At 41.8% G+C, this 24,685-nt stretch overlaps 2 protein-coding genes across 4 annotated transcripts in view; one reads left to right on the top strand and one right to left on the bottom strand.

Moving 5' to 3' along the window:
- Window positions 1-2,640, top strand: part of LOC113132912 (cysteine rich transmembrane BMP regulator 1 (chordin-like)) — a 30,838-nt gene extending 28,198 nt beyond the window's left edge. For both annotated transcript variants that reach the window (XM_026311476.2, XM_026311391.2), the window contains exon 15: window positions 342-2,640. In XM_026311476.2, the coding sequence (XP_026167261.1) occupies window positions 342-536 (195 nt within the window). In that variant the 3' untranslated portion in view covers window positions 537-2,640. The remainder of the gene's footprint in view (window positions 1-341) is intronic.
- Window positions 1,944-23,283, bottom strand: eif2ak4 (eukaryotic translation initiation factor 2 alpha kinase 4). 2 transcript variants are annotated; one of them, XM_026311268.1, is made up of 39 exons: window positions 22,970-23,283; window positions 22,727-22,842; window positions 21,947-22,049; window positions 21,681-21,854; window positions 21,321-21,401; window positions 21,052-21,203; window positions 20,854-20,954; window positions 20,590-20,747; window positions 19,900-20,438; window positions 18,509-18,624; window positions 17,822-17,976; window positions 17,280-17,719; window positions 17,124-17,193; window positions 16,950-17,039; window positions 16,747-16,869; window positions 16,543-16,647; window positions 16,325-16,388; window positions 16,136-16,215; window positions 15,837-15,938; window positions 15,684-15,734; window positions 15,333-15,566; window positions 14,858-14,933; window positions 14,439-14,560; window positions 14,109-14,158; window positions 13,462-13,630; window positions 12,767-12,883; window positions 12,557-12,622; window positions 12,277-12,447; window positions 12,060-12,194; window positions 11,753-11,860; window positions 11,244-11,372; window positions 8,810-8,896; window positions 8,506-8,618; window positions 8,359-8,417; window positions 7,889-7,992; window positions 7,338-7,406; window positions 6,416-6,460; window positions 5,400-5,515; window positions 1,944-3,704 (listed from the first exon to the last, which is right to left on the bottom strand). In XM_026311268.1, the coding sequence occupies exons 1-39, from the start codon at window positions 23,096-23,098 to the stop codon at window positions 3,647-3,649; spliced, it is 4,977 nt and encodes a 1,658-aa protein (XP_026167053.1). In that variant the 5' UTR covers window positions 23,099-23,283; the 3' UTR covers window positions 1,944-3,646. The 2 variants fall into 2 exon arrangements, with proteins under 2 accessions (XP_026167053.1, XP_026166980.1); XM_026311195.1 differs by having other exon boundaries at window positions 15,333-15,569; window positions 22,970-23,098.
- Between the last annotated feature and the right edge of the window lie 1,402 nt (window positions 23,284-24,685).

Here is a 24,685-nt window from a genome sequence, read left to right as displayed (position 1 = left end):
CCATCATAAAAATACCCATGTGCAGTGTTGATCTGTGGATGGGTCAGTGGCATTTTCCTTGATCTTCCACCTTCTGCTACAACGAGTGCTAAAGCTGTCATTGTCTTAGAAATCATGTGGTTTTGCTTTGCTCTGCACTTTCTACTGGCACAGGGTCAGTCATAAAATCTGCAACTTCACTTAGACTTCATTAGATTGTTGTCAGAAAGTGAGAATTCTGTAGGGACTGTTTTAAAATGTAATATGTTAATGAGTACAAACTAATTGGTAAGTTGCTACATAGAAGTAGATTATGAGCAGGCTTCAATATAACAAGTCATTTTTTGTTTTTGCCTCCTTAGACAGTGATCCTGAAGAAGCATGTAAACAAGAACTCAGTGGTCTACATGGAGCCTTCCAAGGAGAACAAATTTCAGAATCTGAAGAACGACTGTGGGATCATCCACTTCTCTCCAGAAATGAACACTTCCTGTGCGGACAAGATGACCATCCCCAGAGCCAAGCTGAGCATGGGCAACAACTGGACGTCGCGCTAAAAAGAATCCCCGCTCAGACTCTGTAGATCAGAGCTATCCAGCACCTCCCACTCTCTTACTGCTGTATCCAAGGTGTATCCAGGCGCTGCCATGTTCCCATCCTTCTTTGTGTGAAAGTAAAACCAAGGATCTTTTATAAGACACAAAGAAAGTGACTTTTTTAATGTGTCTATATTCTTCTGCATTTGGACCTTTGGGTGGAGTGAGATGTTGGGAGGTGGATAAATGGTTGGACATATGTATAAAGGACAAGGCCACTCTGGGCTCTGCTTTAAAACAGAGTGGCAGTCAGAGAGGCTCTGTCAAAATCAGATTTTGAACATTGTAACTTTAACGCTAGTTATTGCCTCCTGGAACGTTGAGGCAATAAGAGGAGCATAAAAGCTTTAGGACAGGGGTTTGGGCTATAGTTTAAAGAGGGGCAAAGAGAGAATGCAGCCCCTCTGACCCAACAGTGCTTCATGGATAGACTCATCATCAGCAGGGAGGCCAAAGGAACTGATAATCCAGGTGGATCAAAATGAGTTCAACAGCCAAATCACGTCATCAGGCTTTATATAGACCCCCAGATCTGAATCCCTGCTTTAGAATGTGTGGTTTCCATTCTTTGTAAATTTCACCAGTATTTGTACTAGTTGTAGTGATGTTGTTCTTGGCCATCTCTTGTTTTTATTATGGGTGCCATGGGGCCAGATTGAACCATTTTGAAAATTCCAGTGTAAACACCCCTCCCCATCAAGTTCAGAAAGGAAACAGTTTTCGACTTCAGATGACCTTAGTCCTTCCATTCAGAAAACCCAAACAACAAACAGTTCTACAAAATGAAATACAAAAGTTTGCCCTCTAAACCTGTAGGGCAAACACAATGCAGCAGCCAATAGTCTTCATCTTTCCACACAACCTCATCCGACCCTGGCACTTCCAGAAAAAAATCAAGCGTACTTAATCATATTAAAACTTTTTTTTAAAAAATCTCAGTCAATGTTGAAGAGGAGTGATGTTCATCCAGGAATATTGTCATTTTATTGACTGCAGAGGAGACAAAATGGTGCCAGGTGCTTCATGTGAACCTATGAGGAATGTCTTTGATACGCTGCCTCACTTCATAACTTCTTTCACAGCTGTGAGTATGTGTGGAGCTACTGTTCACACACCAAATGTTAGCGACGGTTTGTGATAGTTCTTTTTAAAGCCTTAACTCAATAGCCTTAATGTATTTTCTTTGTTCTTGTTTCTCATTTAGTAACTGTTAGCCCATACCAAGAAATTAAAAAAACAGTAATTTATTCATCCATGAAGATAAACACATTGTGTTGTACAGCATCACTCTACATAATGGTTCAAAGTACAATATTCCAGCATTGTAAAGAAAATATACATAACTTTTCTTCAGAGCCAATTTTTAAAATTTTTTTCCAGAAATCCCACCGCAGGATTCTTGAACGGATAAAGGCCCTAATCTGGGATTTGATAAGCATATTAAGCACACAGAGATGTTAAACCACTTGAGTGAACACGCCATTGCAGCTAGAAACTCTCTACCCATCAGATGTTGGGAATGGATAGAATCTGAGAAGCATTATAAAACAAACTGGGGTTTCATAGAAAAAAAGTGTTGGATCAGAGTTCTCAATTTATTGCCAATTTCTCCATACAAAGAACATTCTGATGCCAAAACAGGTTAGAGACCAATTTATATTGAAGTGTTTTAGTAACTTTGTAGATTTGTGTCTGTTTGAATCATGACCATGTGCTTTAAAATGAAGAGGTGACTGTAAAAGCTTACACAAATCTTTGTTCTTCTATGTGTAAAATTAAAAAAAAAAAAGTAGTTTAAATTAGTAGGACAAAAAAAGAGTACCTTATTTATTTTTTCACATAGCTTTATTTATTAATACTTAACTTTTAGTTTGAGTTTTTTTCCCTTTTGAAAAGTGAACTTTTGGTAGCCAAAGCTGCTGTACATTGTAGGCCATTTACCATTTCTATCTGCTATATTCTATACAACCTTATTTATTTCACTGTCGCAAACCCTGTACATATATTTCCTAGATGATCAACTGTAACATTTACACTTATTTTGAAAAATAAATGTGTGAACGAACGCGGCCCCTGCTGATGATATTTCAACTGGTTTGGAGGAGCAATCTCCCAAAGTGCAGTGATGTAATCCAAGATGGTACCGGTTAGTGGTTTTTTAAATTCTCTTGCAGATTTGCAGACTCATGCACGTCTGGTCCTGGACTTCTGCACCAAATAGGAAATTGTCTTCTTTTAGTTCCTCTACATCTGATAGTTTTCTCTTACAGATGTCTTTAATGGTGGTATATTGTTTCTGGGGCACAGGGGTGGTGGCAAGTATACCTTAAGTATCCAATGGGTTAATAAAACACTGGAAAACAAAGATAAACAGACCAGACCTGGATAATTGTTGTTTATGAGCAAGCTTTGACAGAACTTCAAGGTGAGAAAGCATCTAAGATCAATAATGCAAAAAGTAGGATCAGTTTCCCAAGCCTTGAAAACATCAAATACTGAAACTCAAAACTTTCTGATGGACTCAAGATATTTACAAAAACCTCCCATAACTGGATTCATGAATTACAGTAAGTGTAAGAGGTAGCTTATGAAGTACATGTAATATCCAGACTCTTAAACACCATCCTTGGGGTAAAAATGGCCCTGCTGCACACATGAAATCACAGCTCCAGGCGGAAAAAAATGGATTTATTCCTACTGTCAGTCTCACTGCTTAATGGAAATGTAAATCTGCTGTATTCATCACATGATCTTCAGTAAAAAGCCCTTTTACTTTCAAAGTCTATAAATTCTATTAAGGCAACAGAGTCCAGTAAACCTCTTGTCTACTTTTGTTTTAAGAGCACTACAAAAACACTGAAAAGGTTTGGGAAAGTTTGAGTTGAACAGCTCATTGAATATTCAACATGATAAAAAAAGTTATGTCTCTGGGGCTCTGACCACAAACATGGAAAAGCCATGAACCTGTCGTTCTTCAAGCAGATTTTATAGGTCCAAGGCCTGTAATAGTCCAAGAGCCTGAGTGTCAAGCAACACAGTGTACCTTCCAGCCCAGTGGGACACCTCGGTTTTCAGAGAAGGATCTTGTAGTAGTCGTCCCTGTAACTGTACAAAACCACGACAGCCACCCTGCAAGAGAACAAAGCCAGTCATCGATATTTAAAACAATATTAGTCACATAATGGAGGACTTCTCTAGATTAAAGTGCTAGATGTGAATCTGAAAAGCTCGGAGACACATTTGCAATTGGTTTAGTTTAAGGTCCTGCTGCAGTCAGGTGACTGCTGCATCAGCCCTTTACCCTACTCATCTGGTCTCAGTTGCCTGTGCCATAAAAAACAATTAAACAAACATAAAAACACATGCCGATTAAATCTATTGCCTCTGAGATGCTCATTTATCAGAAAACCTTTTCCCCTAAATGGCAAATAAATCACACAGGGACAGGAAATTAAAACCAACTGTTCTGGATAGGCGGATAGGAACCATCTTATTCGTGACAGAAAATCTGTTCAATCCCTCACAATACTGCTCTTTATGGGCATTCACTGGCACCACAATGCTAGAAGCTCAAACACTGGAGTGAACTTAACCCGTCCCCTCACTGTCAATCAACTGGGGTGTTAAGAGGCAGACATCAGAAGACCAAACAAGGCAAATCCTTCTCAAGATTTCACCTCAGGAAATGGGATCAGCTGAGGATTTAATGTTCTGCAAGGCAGTAGTTATCTGTCTAACAGCCTCCCTTTGAAGGACTGACTGTCACTGTTACACCTGGAGTGTGTGGGCTAGGTCAGACCTTTGGAGTGGCAGCTGCCTGTAAAATTAATGTCTGCCTCTTTTTGCTTTTTTTTTTTTTTTTTTTTTAAGTGGTCTTTAATGCATACCTCTGTTTGCCTGAGGTTTCGTTTTAATAAAAATAACAAGACGGTAGTGGAGGGAAAGATGTGGGAGTGAGCTGAGAGTCAAGACTCTGGGGGTATTTGGCTTATCTTCCACAGGGGCTCCTGCTGGGACAAGTAGTTCCTGTTGTACCATTACTTTTAAAAAAACATTTTAAGACTAAAGACAAGAATGTGCATGTGGTTTCAAAAAAATTTTTTTTAAGTTTTAACTATTTTAGAAGAGACACAGATTTTACTTATGGATTATCTTCCTTTCCCTTAAAAGAATTTACTATTAGCTGGGTCCATTAAAATCCTGTGGGATAAACCATAACGCGGTGTGGTCAGGCTGTGCTGACATTGGACTGAGAGGATAATACATTTGCTCTAAAACACTAAGACCTGACGGGCAATTTTTTATTACTGAGCTATTTTTTTCACTAGCACTTATAAACACTAATGTAGCTAACGTTAGCTCAGAAATGACGAGATGAATTGGCACTAATCCCTGTACAGACATTCATAGCCTCCATGGACATACAGACAATGAGACTTTTCCACCATCATTACTTAGGTGATATTTTGAATTGGTCCGATACAGAGCAAATCTATGAATGTTAGCATTGTTATGTGTTAGCATGCTGAAGTTCACATTTAGCTAGCTAACTAGCAAAGGGTTACCATGATAACATGCTACACTGAGATATGATATCTGCTAAAGAGCAACATGTTAGCATTATTATTGTGTTAGCATTTAGCTCAAGACACCAGTGTGTCCAGATGTAGCCTCACAGAGCAATGAGCATGAGGTCAGACTATAAAGACTATTAGTAATATACGACAGCTAGCTGTGTGCAGCAAGAATAGAGCTGTTGCTTTAACAATAACACCATGACAAAGGAACTCAAAGGCTAAGGGCCCCAGTCACACAGCTCCGCACCTTTTAGTGATTTTGAAATGGTGAATCTCCTCGCAGATGGATTTCAGGTAGCGCTGCTTGGGGAGACGAGACAGCAGGGTCTTGACGCTGCTGTTGAACTGCTCTTCACTTTCAAACTGGAAAGAGAGAGGAAGAGCAGGGGTTAAAACGACTGAATGGACAAGACTGAAGGCTAGGTGAAAAAATGTTGCAAAAACACACACACACACACAAAACAAAGCACAGTACCGCTTAGATTTACTGTCAGAAACTGGGGAGACATTTTCTTTTTTGGCACAAACTACAGAATTTTAAAAATGACATTAGGAGGATTGAATAGGCTTTTTCATCCACAGCTTTGGAGTATATTTTTGTATGTCAAGTGTAGTGTGGCAGTAAAGATTTCCTTGGTTTCTTGTGTGCCTTGGGGTAGTCTGCCATATTTAAAACACGCCTGGCTATCCACACTGTTCAGTGTCATGCATTTTAAATACTAAATGTGTGTCTTTGACATGTACAGTGAGGTGCTGACTCTATAGGGGGCCCATACTTCTCTGGTGTGAAGACTTTTGCTTATATAACAGCAGCATTTTTCAGCTTTTCTTCATGTTTCTTCATGCAAGTTCATCATTTGTGCCAACCCTTATTTTTTTTTTTTTTTTTTTAGTTTTAACCTCGGCTCTTAGGAGCCAGGATTTTTATGAGTGCAGTTTCGGTCAGGAGTTTGGAATGTGATTATTAACACCTCTTAAATGTGTGTTTTGTTAACAGTAATGCGTGTGTGTTTGACACACGTGAGCCTTAAAACAGGACATGAGAAACTCTCCAGCAGGTGTCTGGTCGTGGAAAAAGGCTGGGGTGTTCCCCTCACTTCACTCCTCATCACAGCACTGTGAGGAAGGAGACGGGATCCCCTCTTCCTGTCTCGGATCCTGACCTCTGTTAGACTGTTCTTTCCACTCTCCCCCCCTCCCCCGTCAGGATGTGGCCTTTTATTAACTCTGCAGTGTTATTGATGAAGCCAGTAGGGAACCAACCTCCAGAGAAAGGAAGTTGATCAGCGTTTCCTTCAGCAGGTCCACCTGTGGGATAAACACAATGAGGTCTTAAGTCATGTGGCTACAATCTCACAACCTCCACAGAAAACAACATAGTACACATTTTGATAAGAAGTGGCCACTTTTCAGCTGAATACGGAATTCATTATTGAGCCAAAAATATCAACTGGTACACCCTTTGCCCAACAGGTTATGTAATATTTTTAACACACTATAATCCAGTCCCCTCTAACGTCAGAAAACTACTTAAAATTCCACTTTCACTGTGCTCTTGCCAGGCATGAACACATTCCACGTCCCTTCAACAGGAAGGGAGCTAATGATGGTTTATCACTGGAAAATGAGCACTGTTATGTTTCAGTCTGAATGATAAACAAACAGACTGCTGACATGCAACAACTAAAAATTACAGACCTGTGTAACTACTCGCTGGGATAACATTACAATAACTCATATTTACTGTTGGGCTGCAGATGCAATCCAGACCCTAACAGGAGTGACAAATGTATTTGCAATATGCGGTGACATGGTAAATAAGGCAAGCAAAGATGATTTATTTTGAGTGTATCTCACCATAAATCTACAACAGAACCGCAAATAAACTCAATATGGCAGCCATTTACATCTCCTGATATGACACACTGGCTGCCTTCTGTTTAGTGTTCATTGTTCTGTAGTGACTGGAATGAATTCACAGGCATCTTACCTCCAGCAGGGGATTTTAGCCCAAGGCAACTAACTACAAAAGAGCTTGCTCTCAGTAATGTTTGCTGTTTTAGCTGTCAAAAGCCCATTCTTCGCTCTATAATTTCACACATGAATTCAAGAGATAAAGTAGGAGAGCACAACAAGGGGAGCTGGGACTGGGGGGGATATAGAGGTAAACAAACAAATTACTTACTGCTAGAACCTCAATATCATTGCTCTTGTTCTGTAAATGGCTACTAAGATTCTGTAATCTGGTTTGGATCTGAAAAGAGAGCGAGGACGAGTTAAAGTGAAACAAATTAAATAAGAAAGATGTGAAAAAAAAAGATTAGAAGAAAAGCATTTCCATGTTCAAGATGAAACACCATGGGAAAAAAAACAACTTCATGCACATGATTTTATAAGCAAACAATTGGCCCAGCTGGAATATACACAAATACTCAATTCCAATTTACTGTTTACATTTTCCTACATAACACATCTGCACATCGCACAATAGGGTTGAGAAAAACAGTTTCATTATGAAAATAATCCATAGGTTCCGTTTGTTTGTCAGTTTTCTATTATTAGCAGGTACACTGTTAGTTATTTTTCCATGTGGTTGTTGGAAAAGCATAAGGAAGACAGGTAGGAAGACCAGGAGACGCAAAAGTTCAAGAGTGAGTGTGTGTGTGTGTGTGTGTGTGTGTGTGTGTGTGTGTGTGTGTGTGTGTGTGTGTGTGCGCGCGCGCGTGCATCACAAACTTGGGTCTCGTAGCGTCGTCTAACACTGCCGGAAACCTTTTCCGGACTGATGACATTCACATTCATGTTCATGGTGCTGTTGATCCCATGCTGCTCCGAAGATCCTGGATGCAAATAAAAAAAAATTTCAGGATGATGTCCATATTTCATCCAGTTACAAAATCCAACATCCACAGTTAACCACACCTTGGTCTCATGTTTACAGCGAGTAAATGGTTCTGTTTAGTTAAGTATTATTTTTGTTTAGAAAATCTGTACATAGGAAAACTAGGATCAGTCAGATTTTACAGACAGAACATTCATACACTTTTACTGCATGTTGCACTTTGGCAGAGTCAAAGCACAAATATATGAAAACACAGGTTTAACTGTTTTACACAGAAGTAGATTAGAAATATACAGTATCAGGACTACATAGGAGATTTACAGAACTATAAGGTGCTTATCAGACAGGACCAAACACACAGTACCTGTGGCGTTGAGCAATGCTCCTTTGGGGTTCTGAAGAGTGATGCTCTCTGAGATTTCTCTGTAGGGTCACAAAAAAGAAATGAGAAGAAACCCCTTTACGTGGTTCACAGACATCTGAGCAGCACAGTAAACCAAGATTTCTTTACCTGATGTTCCTCTCCTCAAAGAATTTGGTCCTACATTTCTGAATGATGTGGTCCACCAAATCCCACTCTGGGATTCTTTTCTCAGAATGTCTGTCCTTTTCAAAGGACTTTACCTGTGAAACAAAAGATGATGCTTAATATGCGTTCAAAAAGTTTGGAAAGCAACATGATCTGCAACACTACACATAAAAAGCTGTTACAAATAAGATACTTTGTGGCTTTTGTTTATTCAAATTAGATGTCCATGGATTTCTGAATAAAATTGATAAGAACATGTGGTTTGCTGTAGCAAAGACTGATTTACCTTTACGTAGTTGCCCTCCTTGTCAGAGACTAGGGCCAAGCAGGTGATGCCAGCCAGCCTGCAGTGATCCAACAACGTCTCCTGAGACTGAACACACAAAATGACAAAACACTGAACTTTTCACACACACTTAAGAGTGGTGGTTTGATTGCGTGACTCAGCCATGCCAGGATTTGGCTGCATACACTATATAAGATATTCCTTGTCACAACATGCTAAAAGCATTTTTGCACTGGCCTAATGATGATCTTCTTTCTCAGGTTTAAGAGCTTGATTTTTGAGAACTGGTGCAGCATGGTGGCTGAGTGGTTAGAACTGTTGCCTCAACAAGTAGGTCGTGGGTTCGCAATCCGGTCTTTCTGTGTGTAGTTTGCATGTTCTCCCTGTGCTTGTGTGGGTTTTCTCCAGGTACTCTGGTTTCCTCCCACAGTCCAAAAACATGTATGTCAGGTTGATTGGTGACTCTAAATTGTCCATAGGAGTGAGTGTGAGAGTGTGAGGTTGTTTGTCTCTATGTGGCCCTGTGATGGACTAGTGACCTGTCCAGAGAGCTGGGATAGGCTCCAGCAGATCCCTGTGACCCTGGTTAAGGAATAAGTGGGTATAGAAAATGGATGGATGGATTTTTGAGAACTGCAAACAGCTGATGACATGCATACCTCATACATGATTTAAAGTGTTTTTTTCCCCTTAATTATTCACAAGTCACACTTAAAATAAATTTGAATGAATTTTGTAATACACAGTATGTCACAGTTAGCCCTTTCAGACTATGATAGATGTAGCTGCTGAAAGAGTGAGAAACAGTCAATTGAGATACCACTTGACCTAAAGTATTAAGGATAGAAAATCCAGAAAAACAAAAGAGAGCTCGTTATAAGGGGAACACAGGATTCTTGCACTCTACAGCAGCAGCCATTCGGTTTTGTTTGGCTTGGTACGAGAAGAGTGTGCACCGTTCTGCAAACCAGTGTGTATTTAAGTAACGCATTCGACCGTAATGGTGTGTTTGTGCTGTACGTCTACGTTTGTGTCAGCCCAACGTGTTCTCACTGACTTCAGTTTAGCTCCACTGCTGGACGAGTTAACGATCGAGCAGAACAAACCCTACAGTGTGCCACCAGTGTGCCTCAACGTCACGTAAGCTTTAAAGTTCCTTTTTTTCTCACAACTTTAACACAACGTTGAAAGAGCGAATTAAGTCAAATTAAGTCAATCAAGCCATTGATTGGAGGCCAGAAGGAAAGCTCTGGCCTGGGCAGGGGTTGCCATGTTTGGGCAATAAAACATAAAAGAGTAGTCAAAGTAAGGATGAATTTAAGCTGCAGATTCTGTTTGGTAACAGGACACAGCATATGAAAAGGCAGCAGCGTGCTTATATAATCAACAAAAACACATACACTCTTAACAATTAGGAACATAATACAGTTTGTTTCCATTCAAACCCAACCTTTCCTAATTGCTTTTAAGGACTAGAGGGAAACAGAAGGCAGCCAATCACTTACGTCCTGTGCCTGTACAAAAGACAATGAAGGCCATTAAAGCAAATACTTATCCACTGAAGAAGTGGAAAGTTAAAACAACCATAGGTTATAAAGGAGGAAAAAACACAAGGGGTATTAAAATGTGGGTACAGGGTTATACAAACACATACAACCAGGGCTGAGATCAGTCTGTCACATAAACATGAAGAATGTGACAGAGGCATGGCATCAGGAGTTTTGGACCAGAGGATAAATAACTTCACTTTGAAGGGGTTGATCTCTGTTTGGTTGCTCTCCAGTCACAAGGTTTTGTCTATCAAGATCTAACAACTATCAGAAGTGGGTCCAACAGATGACAGACCAAAGAGTCAATTATTGCAGAAATCGATGAGTTCCTTCGTCCCTATTTTGCCAGTAAGTCTCCTTCAGATACCACTACAAAGCACAGCTCTTTGTTTGGGCTGTTTACAATTTCTGAGCCTGTCACTGTAAGTCTTCTGCTGAAAGAGGAGGGGGGTTTTTCCTCAACAACGGAAGTTCAGTGCTGCCCTCTGTAGGAGAAATATCATCACTACAAGACAATAAGTTCAGGGGGAAAACAGGAAATTTCCCATTTCACACATGAGTTGAATCTTTCTCTAAAAATAAATCCACAAAGTCACAAATGTGGCTGAGTTGCAAATTAGAACAAACACAAATGATTGGTTAAATGACTGATTAGTGAATGAACAGAAACTCAATGAAATCTTGTACGGTGCTCGTCCGTCTACACCCTCTTTACAGATGTTTGGTGTGGAAGCAATGGGACAGGAGTGAACTACTGAGAAGTGGAATTTGCCTTTTTTAGCTAAGACATATTCAGATTTGGGCTTTATCACCATTGCTCCAAATTCAAATGTAACTGTAACCCTTCAGACCATGAGCGCAGGTCTACCAAGCAGGGAGCTAACCTGTGAGACATCATAGGCGATGTCTGCAGAGACACCGGTGCTCCACAGCTTCTGGACAACCTTGATGGCTCGGGACATTGAAGAATGGCCCACTGGGAAGACCAAGGCATCACAGGAACTCACTGATGGCTGATATAGAAAACAGACAGGTAAGGTAAATATATTACTAAAACATGCATAGAACTATAGAAAATAACTTTATTTCTTTATAACAAATGATTCATTTCAGTGCTCCTCTCTCTTCAGACCTACATGAACTTTACAGGGCATCTCATTTCCCATTCAGAATTTCAAATATGGAAAATGCTATGCTTCAACCTCCATGGTGAGCATTAACAATGATCATAGTTATTAACCTTTCTAAAAGTGGCTGTGTGGCAGCCAACTGCTATAATAAAGCATCATTAAATATGAAAGACTGTCAGCTGCTACTGTATTATAATAATAAGTGATGTCAAATCTATGTGCGTGTGTGTGTGTGTGCGCGCGTCTGTGTGTGTCTCGCTTACTGGCTCCTCCATACTGGCCATAGCAGCACAGACTTTGTCCAGGGCCACACTGGCCCCTACTGCAGAGGGCCCCGGTGAAGTCGAAGCAGGCCCTCGAAACTCCAGGATCTAACAGCACATAACGGTAACATGACTGTTGAATCACTAACACAGCACTGTATGAAATTAATGCCATACAGACAGAGAAGCTGTTTGCTGCAAAAATGGTGGACATACACATACATACTCAATGTGACATGATACTAACATACCAGCAGTGTTTTGTTTTTTTGTAAGTCAAATGTAGATTGATGGCTGTAAATCCTACCAAGTGGTCGTAGCGTCCACCAGCAGCCACAATATCTGGAACAGTTCGCTTGCGTTTCTTGATGAAAGCCACAAACTGGAATATGACCCCAGAGTGGTGCTGCACTTTGTACACTAAACCTAAGTTGATCACCACCTATAAAAAAGATGAATGTGCATAAAAAATGCGAGAAAAAAAAAAATTTGACTGACTTTATTTTACCAGGAATCCAAATGACCTGCTGTTTAACTCCTAGCCTTCGCAGCAGCGCTGTCAGCTCCTCCAGGTCCTTGTGGCCCTGCTTAGCCAACTGGGTGACAGCAGTTTTGTGTTTGGTAAGGGATGCAAGCAGTGGTGCCAGGTCCTGCAGATTTCCCTTCTGTTCTATGTACTTGTACAGATTCTGCAACTGGATGCAACGGAGAAGGAGAGATCTGATGTTTATGAGTGAGTACAAGTGTGCAGGATGTACGACGGATTATTTTTACATAACGTTCATGCACCCTGTGTTCACTTACACTGTTGGTAGACAGTGAAAAGTTGCAGAACTTTGCCTCCACCTCACGTTTGGTCAGTTTTTCACTCTGAAGGAAATACACAAAAAGAACATGGCCCATAGAAACGCCATACTGTCATAAAAAACACAACTGTATGTCTTCAAACTAGGATGTCAGTAACAGACACGTGATGTGGACAACATGTGTGATGCACATGTGGCCTGCACTGACCATGGCATCACACAGTATGTTGGATGCCTGGCTCAGTTTGTCCTCGGGGACTCCACAGTGGAGCAGGATGGCCGTCAATAAGCTGGTATGGTTCAGGTAAATGTTATAGTTCCTTTCCTGTGGTCACAAAACACACACAAACACACACACACACACACCTTTAACCCTCTCAGTTGCAATTACAGTCAAAGCCAAGATCACCACTGTACAATGAGTGTCTCAGTGAATAATCCGTCCGGCTGCCGCCTCATTCTGTCTTAGGTATTCTTAAAAGGTCTCACACAAAGGGCTGGATGGTGGCACCAATCAGAGACAGGATCTATGAAGGATGAACTTGGGGCAGACCCAAGGTTGACTAAGTTCACAAAACATGCAAGGGGAACTGCAACTGGGATGTGTTGGCAGGAAATGGATTTTACTGGGAGGGAGGGAAGGAAGCGAACAGAGCTGTATATAACAGATTCACTATGTAAACAAATACACTGTAAATCTGTCAGGCTTACAGACTTTGGTATGTTAGGAATGTGAATAGGAAGTAAAAGGGAAAAAACAACACGACAGGTTGAGATGAAGGCATCCGTAGGAAAATAAAGAACAATGATGCAGCCCCTCAAACAAACTGTTCTCCATGACTGTGAGTCACAATAAGGCAGCTCACTGGTTCATCTGAAATACACACAGTTCACTTGTCTAACCTGAAGTGCAGGGAATTCCTGGACTATTTCAGAGATGGTGAAGATGGCTTCAGCATCTGGGAGCAGGCTGTTGGTCACAGGCGTGATGATGTCAAATGCACACTCAACCAGCTCCCTCGGGTGCGTGCGGTCAGGCTTCCTGGGGCGGAAAACACGTTCAATGCTGTACCTGAGGAAAGACAAACAGTCGCACTGTGTTTATTCTCAACATGAATTGCTCACCAGATGCAGAAACATGTATCACATTTGGTGATGCTTTAAATACTGTCGTGATCTTGGTATTAACTCAAATCTAAAAGCCCTCACACAATCTAGTAGTGAATTTACTTGTCAGGGTTTTTGTGAAAAGTGGTCAGAAGGTAATGAACTGATCCCATTTATTTATCTGATGAGATGTGATGAGGCTTAAAGAATACCAAAAATGTCTTACTTGGTAGAGGGTTTGAATGAACCTTTTTCCAATCACACATTTAGTTTCATGATTGCAACTAAATGTGTAAAAAATATAGATCTTAGTTTCCTAGTATATGAAGTAGTGCCATTTAAAAGTTACCAGGAAGTTAATAACATACAAAAAAGTGCTTACTTTTAACTTGATATTATTTTTTACGTACATGGTATAAATGTGTTAAATTATGGAACTTTACCTTTTGAGATGCGTTACATTATTGCGGGCGACGAATCTTGCAAACGCCATCTAAAGTGAAGAGAGAGCTGAGTCACTGGGTGAACTTGTATAATGACAGTGACTTCAGTGCATACCAGGCTGTAATCAATCACAGTGTGGAAACAACCATTTAGGCCTCAGGGTTTCCTGAAGTAGCAGGATCTTAAGGTGGAGGCTGATTGCAGCCTCACACTATGCGTGTGCTTGCATGTGCTGATGCAAACAGCTAGATAATTAGTGGTGTTTGTGTGGAAGCGCAGACATCCACATCTGCGTGTGCGCTGTGTGTGCACGCAAGTGCTGGACTCACGCGGAGGTCATAGGGCAGGGTAACCAGCATTCCACTTTGGTCCATGAAGCAGGCCAGCTCACTGCCATCGTACAGCTTCCTGTTTCTGGGGAGGAACAGTGGTGTCTGGAGACGCACTGCACCTGAAGATAAACACTACGATTCACTGCAACATCTGCATGAGATAACATAACGCTCACCCTCAAACAACTGGTGCATATGAGCAGATACAACCTAAGCATGCACAAAAACAACACTAGTACCTGCACAGAAGCTGCACTGGTTAACAGTGCACTTATTGTTTAACCGGATCTCACTAGAACAGATGTTTGGGTCATTTAAAAACTGATTTACAGGGGGAGTTCAAATTATTTGCAGTATAGATTGAACAAAAGCTCATGTTCACATGTGCACACACTAAATAAATGTAGTGTACTCACCATGCTTCTTGAAGATCCTGGTGATAGTTTCATACACATGCTGCTGCAATTTAGCACTGTTGAAGCTGAAGCTGCCCTGGGGGGGAGACCAAACAAACAGCCTCTGTTAGGGATCAGGAGACATCGATTAAGCACAAACAGGCCTTCTGCTGGTCCATTGTATGAGGACCAGATGAGTGAAGTAGCATGGAAGGGTTGTTGCAGCCATTTATGTGTCTGCAGTGACATCTAGAGGTTGTAAGCGGGTGATGAGCATCCAGTCCAGCCACACAAAACTTAATACCCATGGTATTCTGCACCAAATATCAAAAACTTCTCAATAATCCAGTCTTAAATACCAAATATACCACACATGGTTTATTTATGTAAACCTAAGCAATCACAACAACCCACCACAGCAGAGGTACAGTATGTCCACATGTAAAAACCATAAAATCCATCTGTTCCAATCCACTAGGAAAAGCAGAGGCCCCACCTTGTGCAGATCTATGTCATAGGCGTAATCCATGACCGGTGAGGTGTCCTGAGCGAACAGCTGGGCCACCATGGTACGGTAGGCCTTGCCGTTGATGTTGGCCATAGTGTGCTGCAGCACCTCATGCAGCTCTGACTCCTCCATCTGAGGCGGAGGCAGCAGCTCACTCTTCAGCAGTTCCTGGGCAGTGGGCCGCAGGGCTGGGTCGTGTTTCAGCAGCCACTCTATCACCTTCTTCTGATGCATGTAAGGACACAGAAGCATCCTATCGTTAGACTTTAATTACTGGAAGAGAAAAAACTTGAAAGGAAAAAAAATAAATAAATAAACCATGTGCTACTGGATCCTCACCTGTGTTCCTTGCCCATTCACAATAAAGTCCTCGGGGAAGATGATGGGCTCCTGCAGCATGAAACAACATGATGTAAGCAGAAAGCCAGTGACAGAGCCTGCACACTGTGTATCCCTTCCCCTTACTACTTCCAGCTTCAAAAACGAACATACCACACGTAACTTGCTGAGGACAGAGATGCGCTCTGCCCCGGTGGTCATCGGTCTGTAGGACATTTCAAAGAGGATGATGCCAAGGCTAAACAGGTCAACTTTCTGAGGACAGACCACAGCCAATTATTAATTTGAGGCACTAAAGATCTCACTTAAAGAATTCCTATACTAAATGAGCACAGAAAATTTAGGATTTAAGTTTTAACTGTCTGGCAAAGAGAAACAAACGACTCATTTATATCTGACCAGATAACTCTGTGGCTGTCAGAAGCAGCAAAGATCAAAATATGAAATCTTACTTGGTTGTAGGAGGCTTTGGCATTTCCTTGAACCTCTGGGCTAACGTATAGGGCAGTACCAACCATGCCTGTCATGTTGCCTGTAGAGAGTGATACAAAAGCAACACTGAGTGTCATGGAAGAGCATGTATATTCAGAGAACACAGTATCAACATCTAGTGTTTGGGCAATATTTTCAAACTCTCTGACCTGTTGGGTCAGGTTTGGGCATCGCTACAGAGCCACTCTCCTCCACTTCGAATCTACCTGCAGCCTGAGAGAGATAAACAGCTTCTCAATAAGTCCAGAACATTTTCAAGTGACATTATTCTTCATTTTGATGGGTTTAATATACTTTAGACAGCTGCAAAACTGTTCAGCCAATAATCCTGATTATTAATCCAGAACACAAGCACTCAAGAGAATACCACAGTAGCAGGATGGTCTGTAGCCAGGCCAAAGTCTCCAATCTTCACATGGTCCTGAGAGTCAAGGAAGATATTGACAGGCTTCAAGTCCCTGTGAATCATCCCCTAGTGGAAAGAAGGATGAAGAGAGATCGGCTCAATGTTAGGTCACCATTAAAGCATTGCTTCATTCTTCTTCATTTCTCTGTAGATGATAAACAATACCTGGTCATGGATGTAAGCAAGGCCATCCAGTATTTCCCTGAAAAGTCTCCACAGCCGGTTCGAGTCCTGGTGCAGGCCTTGGTCTATTGTGTCTCTTAAAGTGCTCTTTTCACAGTATTCCATCTGTCAGGAGCAGAAAATGTGAATTAGGTGTGAAGCTGCAACCTCTAGTGGTGAAAATGGAGCATAGCGCTGCAGCTCACTTGGATGAACAAGTAATGTGCTACAAGGAGAGATCGGTCTGACTCTGTGCTCTCAGTTGTGTCGGTCCCTGGCCTTTTGCTAGGCTCAACCTGTGGAAAAAAAAAAAAACATCAGTCCTTTCTTTGTGTGAAATACAGACAACTGGGTAGATAACAAAGAGTTAATATTAAAACCTGTGATATCTCTATGCTTTCATCGCCATTGTCAAAGATGATGTCGCTCCTTGAGTCACTGTCTGACGGCCTTAATGCAAGAAAAAAGGTGGATCTGTCAGTGGTTCGAGCAGGAGGAAGACTTGCCACTAAAAATTAAAAACCAAAACAACTTACAAAAAAGAGGCACCAAACACATCTTCCTCATCATCGTCATCCTCGTCCTCATCGTCGCTGGCCTGGTGTCTGCTACACTTGGCGCTGGAGGACCTCTCAATAGAAGTGGACCACTCCACAGAACTCGACAGGGCTGGAGGTGGCGCGATGTCCTCCACGTTGTCAGGCAGGCCGAGTTCGTTGAAGCGCTGTGGAGGATCTCTGAACTGGGGGGGCTTGTCGACTGTGCTCCGAGGCTCGGAGCTATCGGTGCTGCTCAGCAGTCCCACTGAGGATGTCTCATGCCGCTCAATCCAGGCATTGTAGTAGCGGACGATGTTCTCGTGGTTAAGGCGGGAGAGCAGTGTCACCTCGCCTTTGATGCGTCTGAACTGCTTACTGGCTGGGTTGACCTGGATCCGCTTCACCGCATAGTAGCAACCATCTAGTTTATTCTGAACCTGAAAGTGTATGGCAGTGAAATTAGAAGAGACAAAGTGGACTCTAAATAATGACACCCATGTCAGCACTCCTTATATTTAGTAGGTGAAATTAAAGTGTACCTTAATTACGGCACCAAAGGCTCCTTTTCCCAGAAGCTGCAGTTCCTCAAACTCACTGAAGTAGCGAGAAAACTGCCTCTGCACCCCAGAGCTGAATGGAGCATTGAGGATCTGGCTCCGAGGGATGACTGATGACGCAAAGTCCACAGCGAGATCTGAGATGAAAAAAAACAAAAAACAAAAAGCATGCGACAAACTATAACGTGTGACCCACTGTGATAACATGAGGACACTCTTCATTTACTCTTCTCATAAAGATGTGAGAAACAGTATGACATCACAGACATGGGGGTGAGACTCTACTGATTCACCAGAAACACCTGTAAACTGTAAAGTAATACAATAAGTCTGCAAAAACTGCTGGAAAAATGTGTCAATGAATCGAAAAATTTGATAATCGCTATGTTGAGTGGGGCAAAAATGCATTTTCCAACATGCTGTTTGCACCTTCTCAGTTGTGAAGACTTGCTGCAGTTCTCTGCTTTAAATCAATAAATTAGGTCCTGCAGAATTGTGATTTGAAAATTTTGAACAGGACAAAATAATAAAATTATTCATGTATTGTCACTTGTTTCTAGACTCCAGTCTACAGTAGGTCATATACAGTCGTCCTTACGACTGTATTTTTCAAGGTACTCCCCATTTTATCCACCTGATTTACATATTGTATGTGGAGGTGTGTACAACCTTCTGGGCTGGCATCCTGGTACTGTGGGAGGTTTTTTGGTGATGGAGGTTTGAGAAAGGAGTGCTCCAATAGTTGCTGGGTTGTCCAGCGTTCAGTATCGTTCAGGCACACACACCTATAACACACAGACACACACAGTATAATAGATGGTTGCACAATGAACTGATCCCCTGGCACTGAGCTACAAAATCCAGTCTATTGTACCGATCCATATCGTGCTTCTGGTCTGCTAACGACTATTGGAGCAGCAAATAAAAGGTCAGAATAAGCTAAATGGACCCATAAAGCTTGTTTGCTATGTCAGCCAGGGAACAAAAATACATGCAGAACTTGTTATTTTCAAACCATTTTAATGTAGATGTGGATTTTTCTTTGGCCAATGCCCATTTCTAGAAATCGGGGCCTTATGCCCAGTGCTCTTTCTGCTGACTCCATCCTGTTCTCTCAGCTTCTCTCTCCCTCTCTATTCTCTCTCTCCTATGTGCCATCAACCAAACAGCAAGCTTAACATTCACATACATAATAAAAGGTATAAATTCATCCATATTGACTTCTAACATTATATTGTAATATTGTGTTACTATGGGCAATACAGTCATATATCCATCTATGGCAGATCAGATTTCCAATTACTGAGGGTTTATCCAATGCTTCAATTCACTGTCCATAAATGTACTGTAAATATACTTTATTGGGTAACTGCATAGTCAATATGGGTAATTTGATCATAAAGACAGCATGCGACTCTGAATGCGGTTTGCTAATTAGCCATGTGTTCTTGCTGATGTACGCAAATTATCCATGTGGAGCAAAGTTAACCTTATGTTTAATGTAAACATAAAACTGAATTTGCAGTCATTTGTTAATAAAGAAGTATGATTGCAGTGCTTTGTAATCCAGCATGTTATTGCTATTTCATGTCCACTTCAACCAAAATACTAAAGCGCATCAGTTAACTTTGCTCACTACCTGCCAGGTGTGCAGCTAATGTTAATAACAACCAGTTATAAACCTTTCAACTTACTTGTGTTTTTAAGCTCCACCATGAAATTAAGAGCTTCCTACTTCTTCTTTTCTGTGTATGTCAGATTACAACATCAACTGAATATGCTCAGCAACTGGCCGAAGCCGATTGTATTAAAAATGGCACAAATACGGGGGTCAACCTCTATTTTACTGTTGAAAAAAATACAATAAAAAAAGTAGACACTCGGCTTATAAAACACTCTAAAAGGAAAAACAACAAACCAATGTTTTTGCATACTTAGCTTAGTTATAATAAATCAATAGCTAGTAGGCATAGTCTGTGTGTTTTACAGTTGTTTTTCCTGCCATCAGGACACTCATTGTTTTCCATTCATTTCTGTATGTTGTATTTATCTATACATACTTGTGAAGGAAGTCCTGGAAGTCAGCAGGGAGGCTGGCTGGCACCGTCACTGGATACTCCTTCACTTCTTTCCCCTGACTCAGAGAGAGCAGCATCAGCCCCAGGTTCCACACATCCCCTTTCTTGCCCGTTTTCGTCGGCAACGCCGTGTCCTCGGAGAAACGCACGTGGGCTTGTTCAAAAATGTCTTCTTTGCAGATATCAGCAAACCTCTTGGATAAGCTGTAATCAGTGAGTCGAACGTTGCCTTCAGAGTCCAACAGCACGCTGGAGGCCCCCAGCTGTTTGTGGACCACAGAGTTAATGTGAAGGTAGTCGAGGGCGGCCAGCACCTGGGCTGTGTAATGGCAGAGTTTATCCAAAGGGAGCGGGGTGTGGTTGATGAGACTTTGGTTCAAGTTGATCCCGGAAATGTGCTCCACCAGCAGGTTGATCACGAGGCAGTCGTCCTTCTCAGTGGAGCTCAGCGCCATGTAATGCACCAGGTTCGGGTGATGAAGCCTCAGGAGGGAGTTGAACTCATTTTCTGCCCCATTAATCTACACAGCAATAAATGTGCAAGTTGCAATATCTTGGTCATGGCTTTCAGAAGTATTCAAACAGATTTGCCTTATTTTAAAAGTGTCAAATACATTTCTGAACCACTAAATCCTTCATAATAAAAACTGTAACTGTCTCAATTCCACTTGCCTGCTTTTTACAGTTCTCAATCTTTCCCTTCTCCTGGCTGGTGAAGAACTTGCCCATCTTCTTGTTCCAGTGCAGCGACCACTCGTAGATTACAGCAAAGTCTCCTGCGTTCGCCTCAAATCCATAATAAACATTACGGCCGAGCCTCGTGCTCGCTCCTGTCAAAAAAAAACAAAAAAAAACAAGACACAACCAAGATTTATTCCAGGATGGAATAAGTGACTTTACAAACAGACTGGCTACATCGTCCCAGACAGCTCTCACCTAAACTTTTCCCCTTGTGGACAACAAGTTCTCCAAAAGTGCTGCTGCTGAAGTGAAGCAGCTCCTGTGAGCGATGGTTGTCTTCATTAAGTGTATCACGCCTGGAAAAACATAAAGCTCTAGGTATAACTACAGTATTCCCACAAGTTTAGAAGTATTTTACTATATCTGTAATGTGATCAGTAGTTTTCTGTAAACCTGTGGCGTGTGTTCGAGGTAGTCCGACGGCGGTTACTGACTCCTTTCCTGGCCTCGTTGAGCTCAGGGGAGTCGCAACCAGGGCTGGTTGGGCTCTTAGGTAACAGGGGGGAGCTAGCAAGGACTGGCTGCTCCATACTCTCAAGGCGCTCCTGCAAATTTAACACCACGTGAAAATAACATTAAATCAGGCAGGCTGAATAAAGCACAGCATGCGGGCTTTACTGGCTCTTCTGTGAAGCTCAGCACAAAGAATGAATCTCAGGCACCTGCTTGGCTATTTCCTTTCTTCTCTTCTCCTCTCGTTTCTCATCCTCTCTTCTTTGGATTTCAGCCATAATCTCTTTTTCCTACAAGGAAGGGAAAAAAAAAAACTCCAATGAAAGTGGGTTGTTAGGGATTATTTGTTATATCCTCAGTATATGTGTCATTTTTGTAATCATATATTTAAAAGTGATCTAGTTCAAATGCTTACTCAGATAAGAAAAGATAAAATAAATTCGTGTTTGAAATTGAAGATTATTTGCTTTTCATAAAACAGCCTGATAAATCACTTTGGAACAACATTAGAGCACAACCCCTGATGACAACTACTCTGGCAGGGATGGCTTTAGGTCTCCATCACTAACCATCTCCTCCTCCTGTCTGCGCCGCTGGTCCATCTTCTTCTGCTCCTCCAGGGCTCGTTTCTCCTGCTGCCTCCGCTGGTTCTTCAGCATCTCCTCGTGGAAGGAGCGCGACGGAGGTTTGTTGTGCTCGCTCAGGAAGCCCTGGATATGGTCTGCTAGTTCGTAAATCATCACCTAGGAACGCAGGTAAATAAGTTACAAGTAATCTTTATACATAGGACTGCTCAGGTGTGTGTGTGTGTGTGTGGGTGTGTGTGTGTCCTCACCTCTCCACATCGTACCTCTGCCAACTTGTTGAGCTCGCTCTGAAGGTTTTGGAGCTTTTCATTTGACAAACCTTTGGCATTCTTCAGCTCCAACTCTGGAGGTCTGTTGGTGTCCCAGAATATTGTGTTATCAAAACTGAATGATCACTAGTGAAACACAAACATGACATTCAGAGCTCCACACTGGATCTTTGTAGTGATTTGCTACCTCAAATGTACCACCAGGAACAGTTTTGCATACAGCACTGCTTTCGTTTCTTTCCAGTTTTGCAGATAAAAATCAAAATATTTTTTCAGGCTACTTTTAGATCAGAGCATTCAGCTGTGGAAAAATCTCTGTGACTCTCTTGTCCTTTTTCATTCAAGCTTTACATAAATTGATGTGTTTTCACAAAACAGTCCTTGTTCTCACCGCTTAGATATCAGCAGTGTAAGCAGCTTATCAGTGCTTTCTCTAATAAAATGTAAAACATTTAACATTTAAGATTTAAATCTGAAAGGATCTGATCTGAGAAAAAGTAAGATCATGAATCTCCTGCCAGATTTTTGTTACTTGACAGTTGCTGACCATCATCACTTTTTTTTTTTTACCAGTTATCAAGGTTGTACTTATAAATCAGATACAACTGAAAGATGTTAAAAGCAAACTGTGCATATTAAAATATTTTGGAACTGCAGTATAGACTGTTAGGAGCTACAGTCCACGGTGGATGTGGATACCCACAGTGTGGCCACTGAGAATACGCAACAACATACACAGGTCAGGGGGTCAGTACTCACACGTCCGGGTATGTAGGGGAACATTTGACCTGCAAATCCACAGTCACGTAGCACTCCTGTCCATTGTTCAGCCCGTTGGGCCGCAGGCAGAGGTGCACCTCAGGAGGCCTTTTAACCTGAACACAGAGACAACACACCCTCATTAGCTGGGTGATCACTTCCGTTTACTGTACGTAAGACTGGTAATTTACAAATGGTGCCCATCATCCGCATCCGATGCTAACCCCTGCGAGCTAGCGTTACCTTCCACGGGTCCTTGTTCCGCAGATCCTGGAAGTCATCTCCAAAGATAGACGCGAGGGCTTCTAGTTCGTTTTCCTGCTGCACCGTATAGTCGTCTGTCGCCTCTGTCGGAGCGTGCTGCCTGCTCATTCTTCTGCCTCAGCTACATGGCAGTCCTGCTGTCCTGTCACACTCACAGCAGCCGGCCAGCACTTTGTTCGGTCCCACTTTGACGCACAGACTCCCCACTCTCACTTATTACGCACTACTCGCTAGCTAACTAACTTCTCACACGCAGGCAACTACAGTGCTACTGCAACTGACGCATGGTTGTTGCAAACTGTGCGTCGCAGCCGCAACGTCATCACGTCGCTTTCTCAAAAATAGCCGCCAGAGGGCGTGGATAACCCTAAACCTACGCTGTGTTATTGTGGCTGGGTAGGAATATCAGAATATTTACAGGCAAAAGGGCTCCTGCATGGTGTAGTCACGTGATTTGTAGTCAGCTTGTGTCTCCTTGTGGGTGTTTATGTCCACTTGTTATGCAAACTGTGGAGGAAAGGACCTGAAAGGAATTGTATTATTTATTATTTGTGCAGGATGCAACAACTGACTTATGAAAATGCTCTGAGCTCTTGTACAACGTGAAAGTGAAAGTGCTGTTTTCAAAATAAGACTGAATGTTAATATCATTTGTGTCTATGATTAAAATGCTTGTATTAAAGTGGCTATCAAACCCTGTAATAGACATCGTGTCAACATGCAGCATCCCACAGAGGCTTCACTGAGGTGCACACATATGCTGCATATATGTTGGGGTGTCCAGTCCAGGCTGCATCCCGTCAGTACTTGGACTCTGGGCTTTAGCTGTGCCAGATTTTTCAGTGGTGTAGGAGATTTATAGCAATTATGTTACAAAAGTTAAGAACTGGCAATTTTAAAATAAAAGCCCTTACATTTCCTACACTTCCCACAATACAACACACACTTTCTATTATTAATTTTTTATTTTCATGCCTGTATCTATATATCTGATGATATCAGAACAGGTGTTTTGGGAGATTTGACAAAGGTCCTCCAGAGATGGAGGACAATTGTTTCAATGGCAGGAGTCAGCTGGGCCAATCTGCTTCCGAGGAACTATCTTCCTGTTGCTTGGTAGAAAAACCTGATCATGAATCACACCTTGTTTTCTCATATGTCATTGTTGCATCCAGCTTCTATCTGCAGACATACAGAGAAAATACAGCTATAAATAGGAGGTTCTGGTCTCTGATGGGGCAGTGGAGCACATGGGAATTCTCTCACATACCTTCAACAAGTGATAAAACCTGAAATATTACATCCTGCTCTTTGAATCACAGTTTTTCTTCCTGACCCAAAGTTCTGAATCAATATGTTTATTTTAACATTAAAATACATGAAATGGTGTACCCTGAGACGTGACCATATATGATATTTTCTTTGGGACTAGTGTTGTATTAACAAATAATATGTCAAATGTTTGTATAATTCCTGCATAAATGACAGTATTACCTCATAAGGTACAGTGTACATTGCAGAAACATACTGTGAAGTGGCACAAATATGGAGTTCCTCTTCACACACTTGCAATTCATGGATCTTAGTGGCTGCACATTAATGACTCAGTGGCTCACCATAACCCTATAAGGAGACAGCTGGGCCAATCAGAGCAGAGCACTTATTCTGACAGGCTACTCAGACCTCCAGATCAGA

This window comes from Mastacembelus armatus, chromosome 22 (genome assembly GCF_900324485.2).
Source record: "Mastacembelus armatus chromosome 22, fMasArm1.2, whole genome shotgun sequence".
NCBI lineage: Eukaryota > Metazoa > Chordata > Actinopteri > Synbranchiformes > Mastacembelidae > Mastacembelus > Mastacembelus armatus.
This window is presented reverse-complemented; position numbering and strand designations above follow the sequence as displayed.

Coding starts and splice junctions, on each gene's coding strand:
- eif2ak4 (XM_026311195.1), bottom strand. CDS start 23,098: ATGAGCAGGCAGCACGCTCCGACAGAGGCGACAGACGACTATACGGTG. Junction 12,448..12,556: donor TTTCACTGTCTACCAACAGT/GTAAGTGAACAC, acceptor CGTTGCATCCAG/TTGCAGAATCTGTACAAGTA. Junction 7,993..8,358: donor AGCATTGCTCAACGCCACAG/GTACTGTGTGTT, acceptor ATTTGCATCCAG/GATCTTCGGAGCAGCATGGG.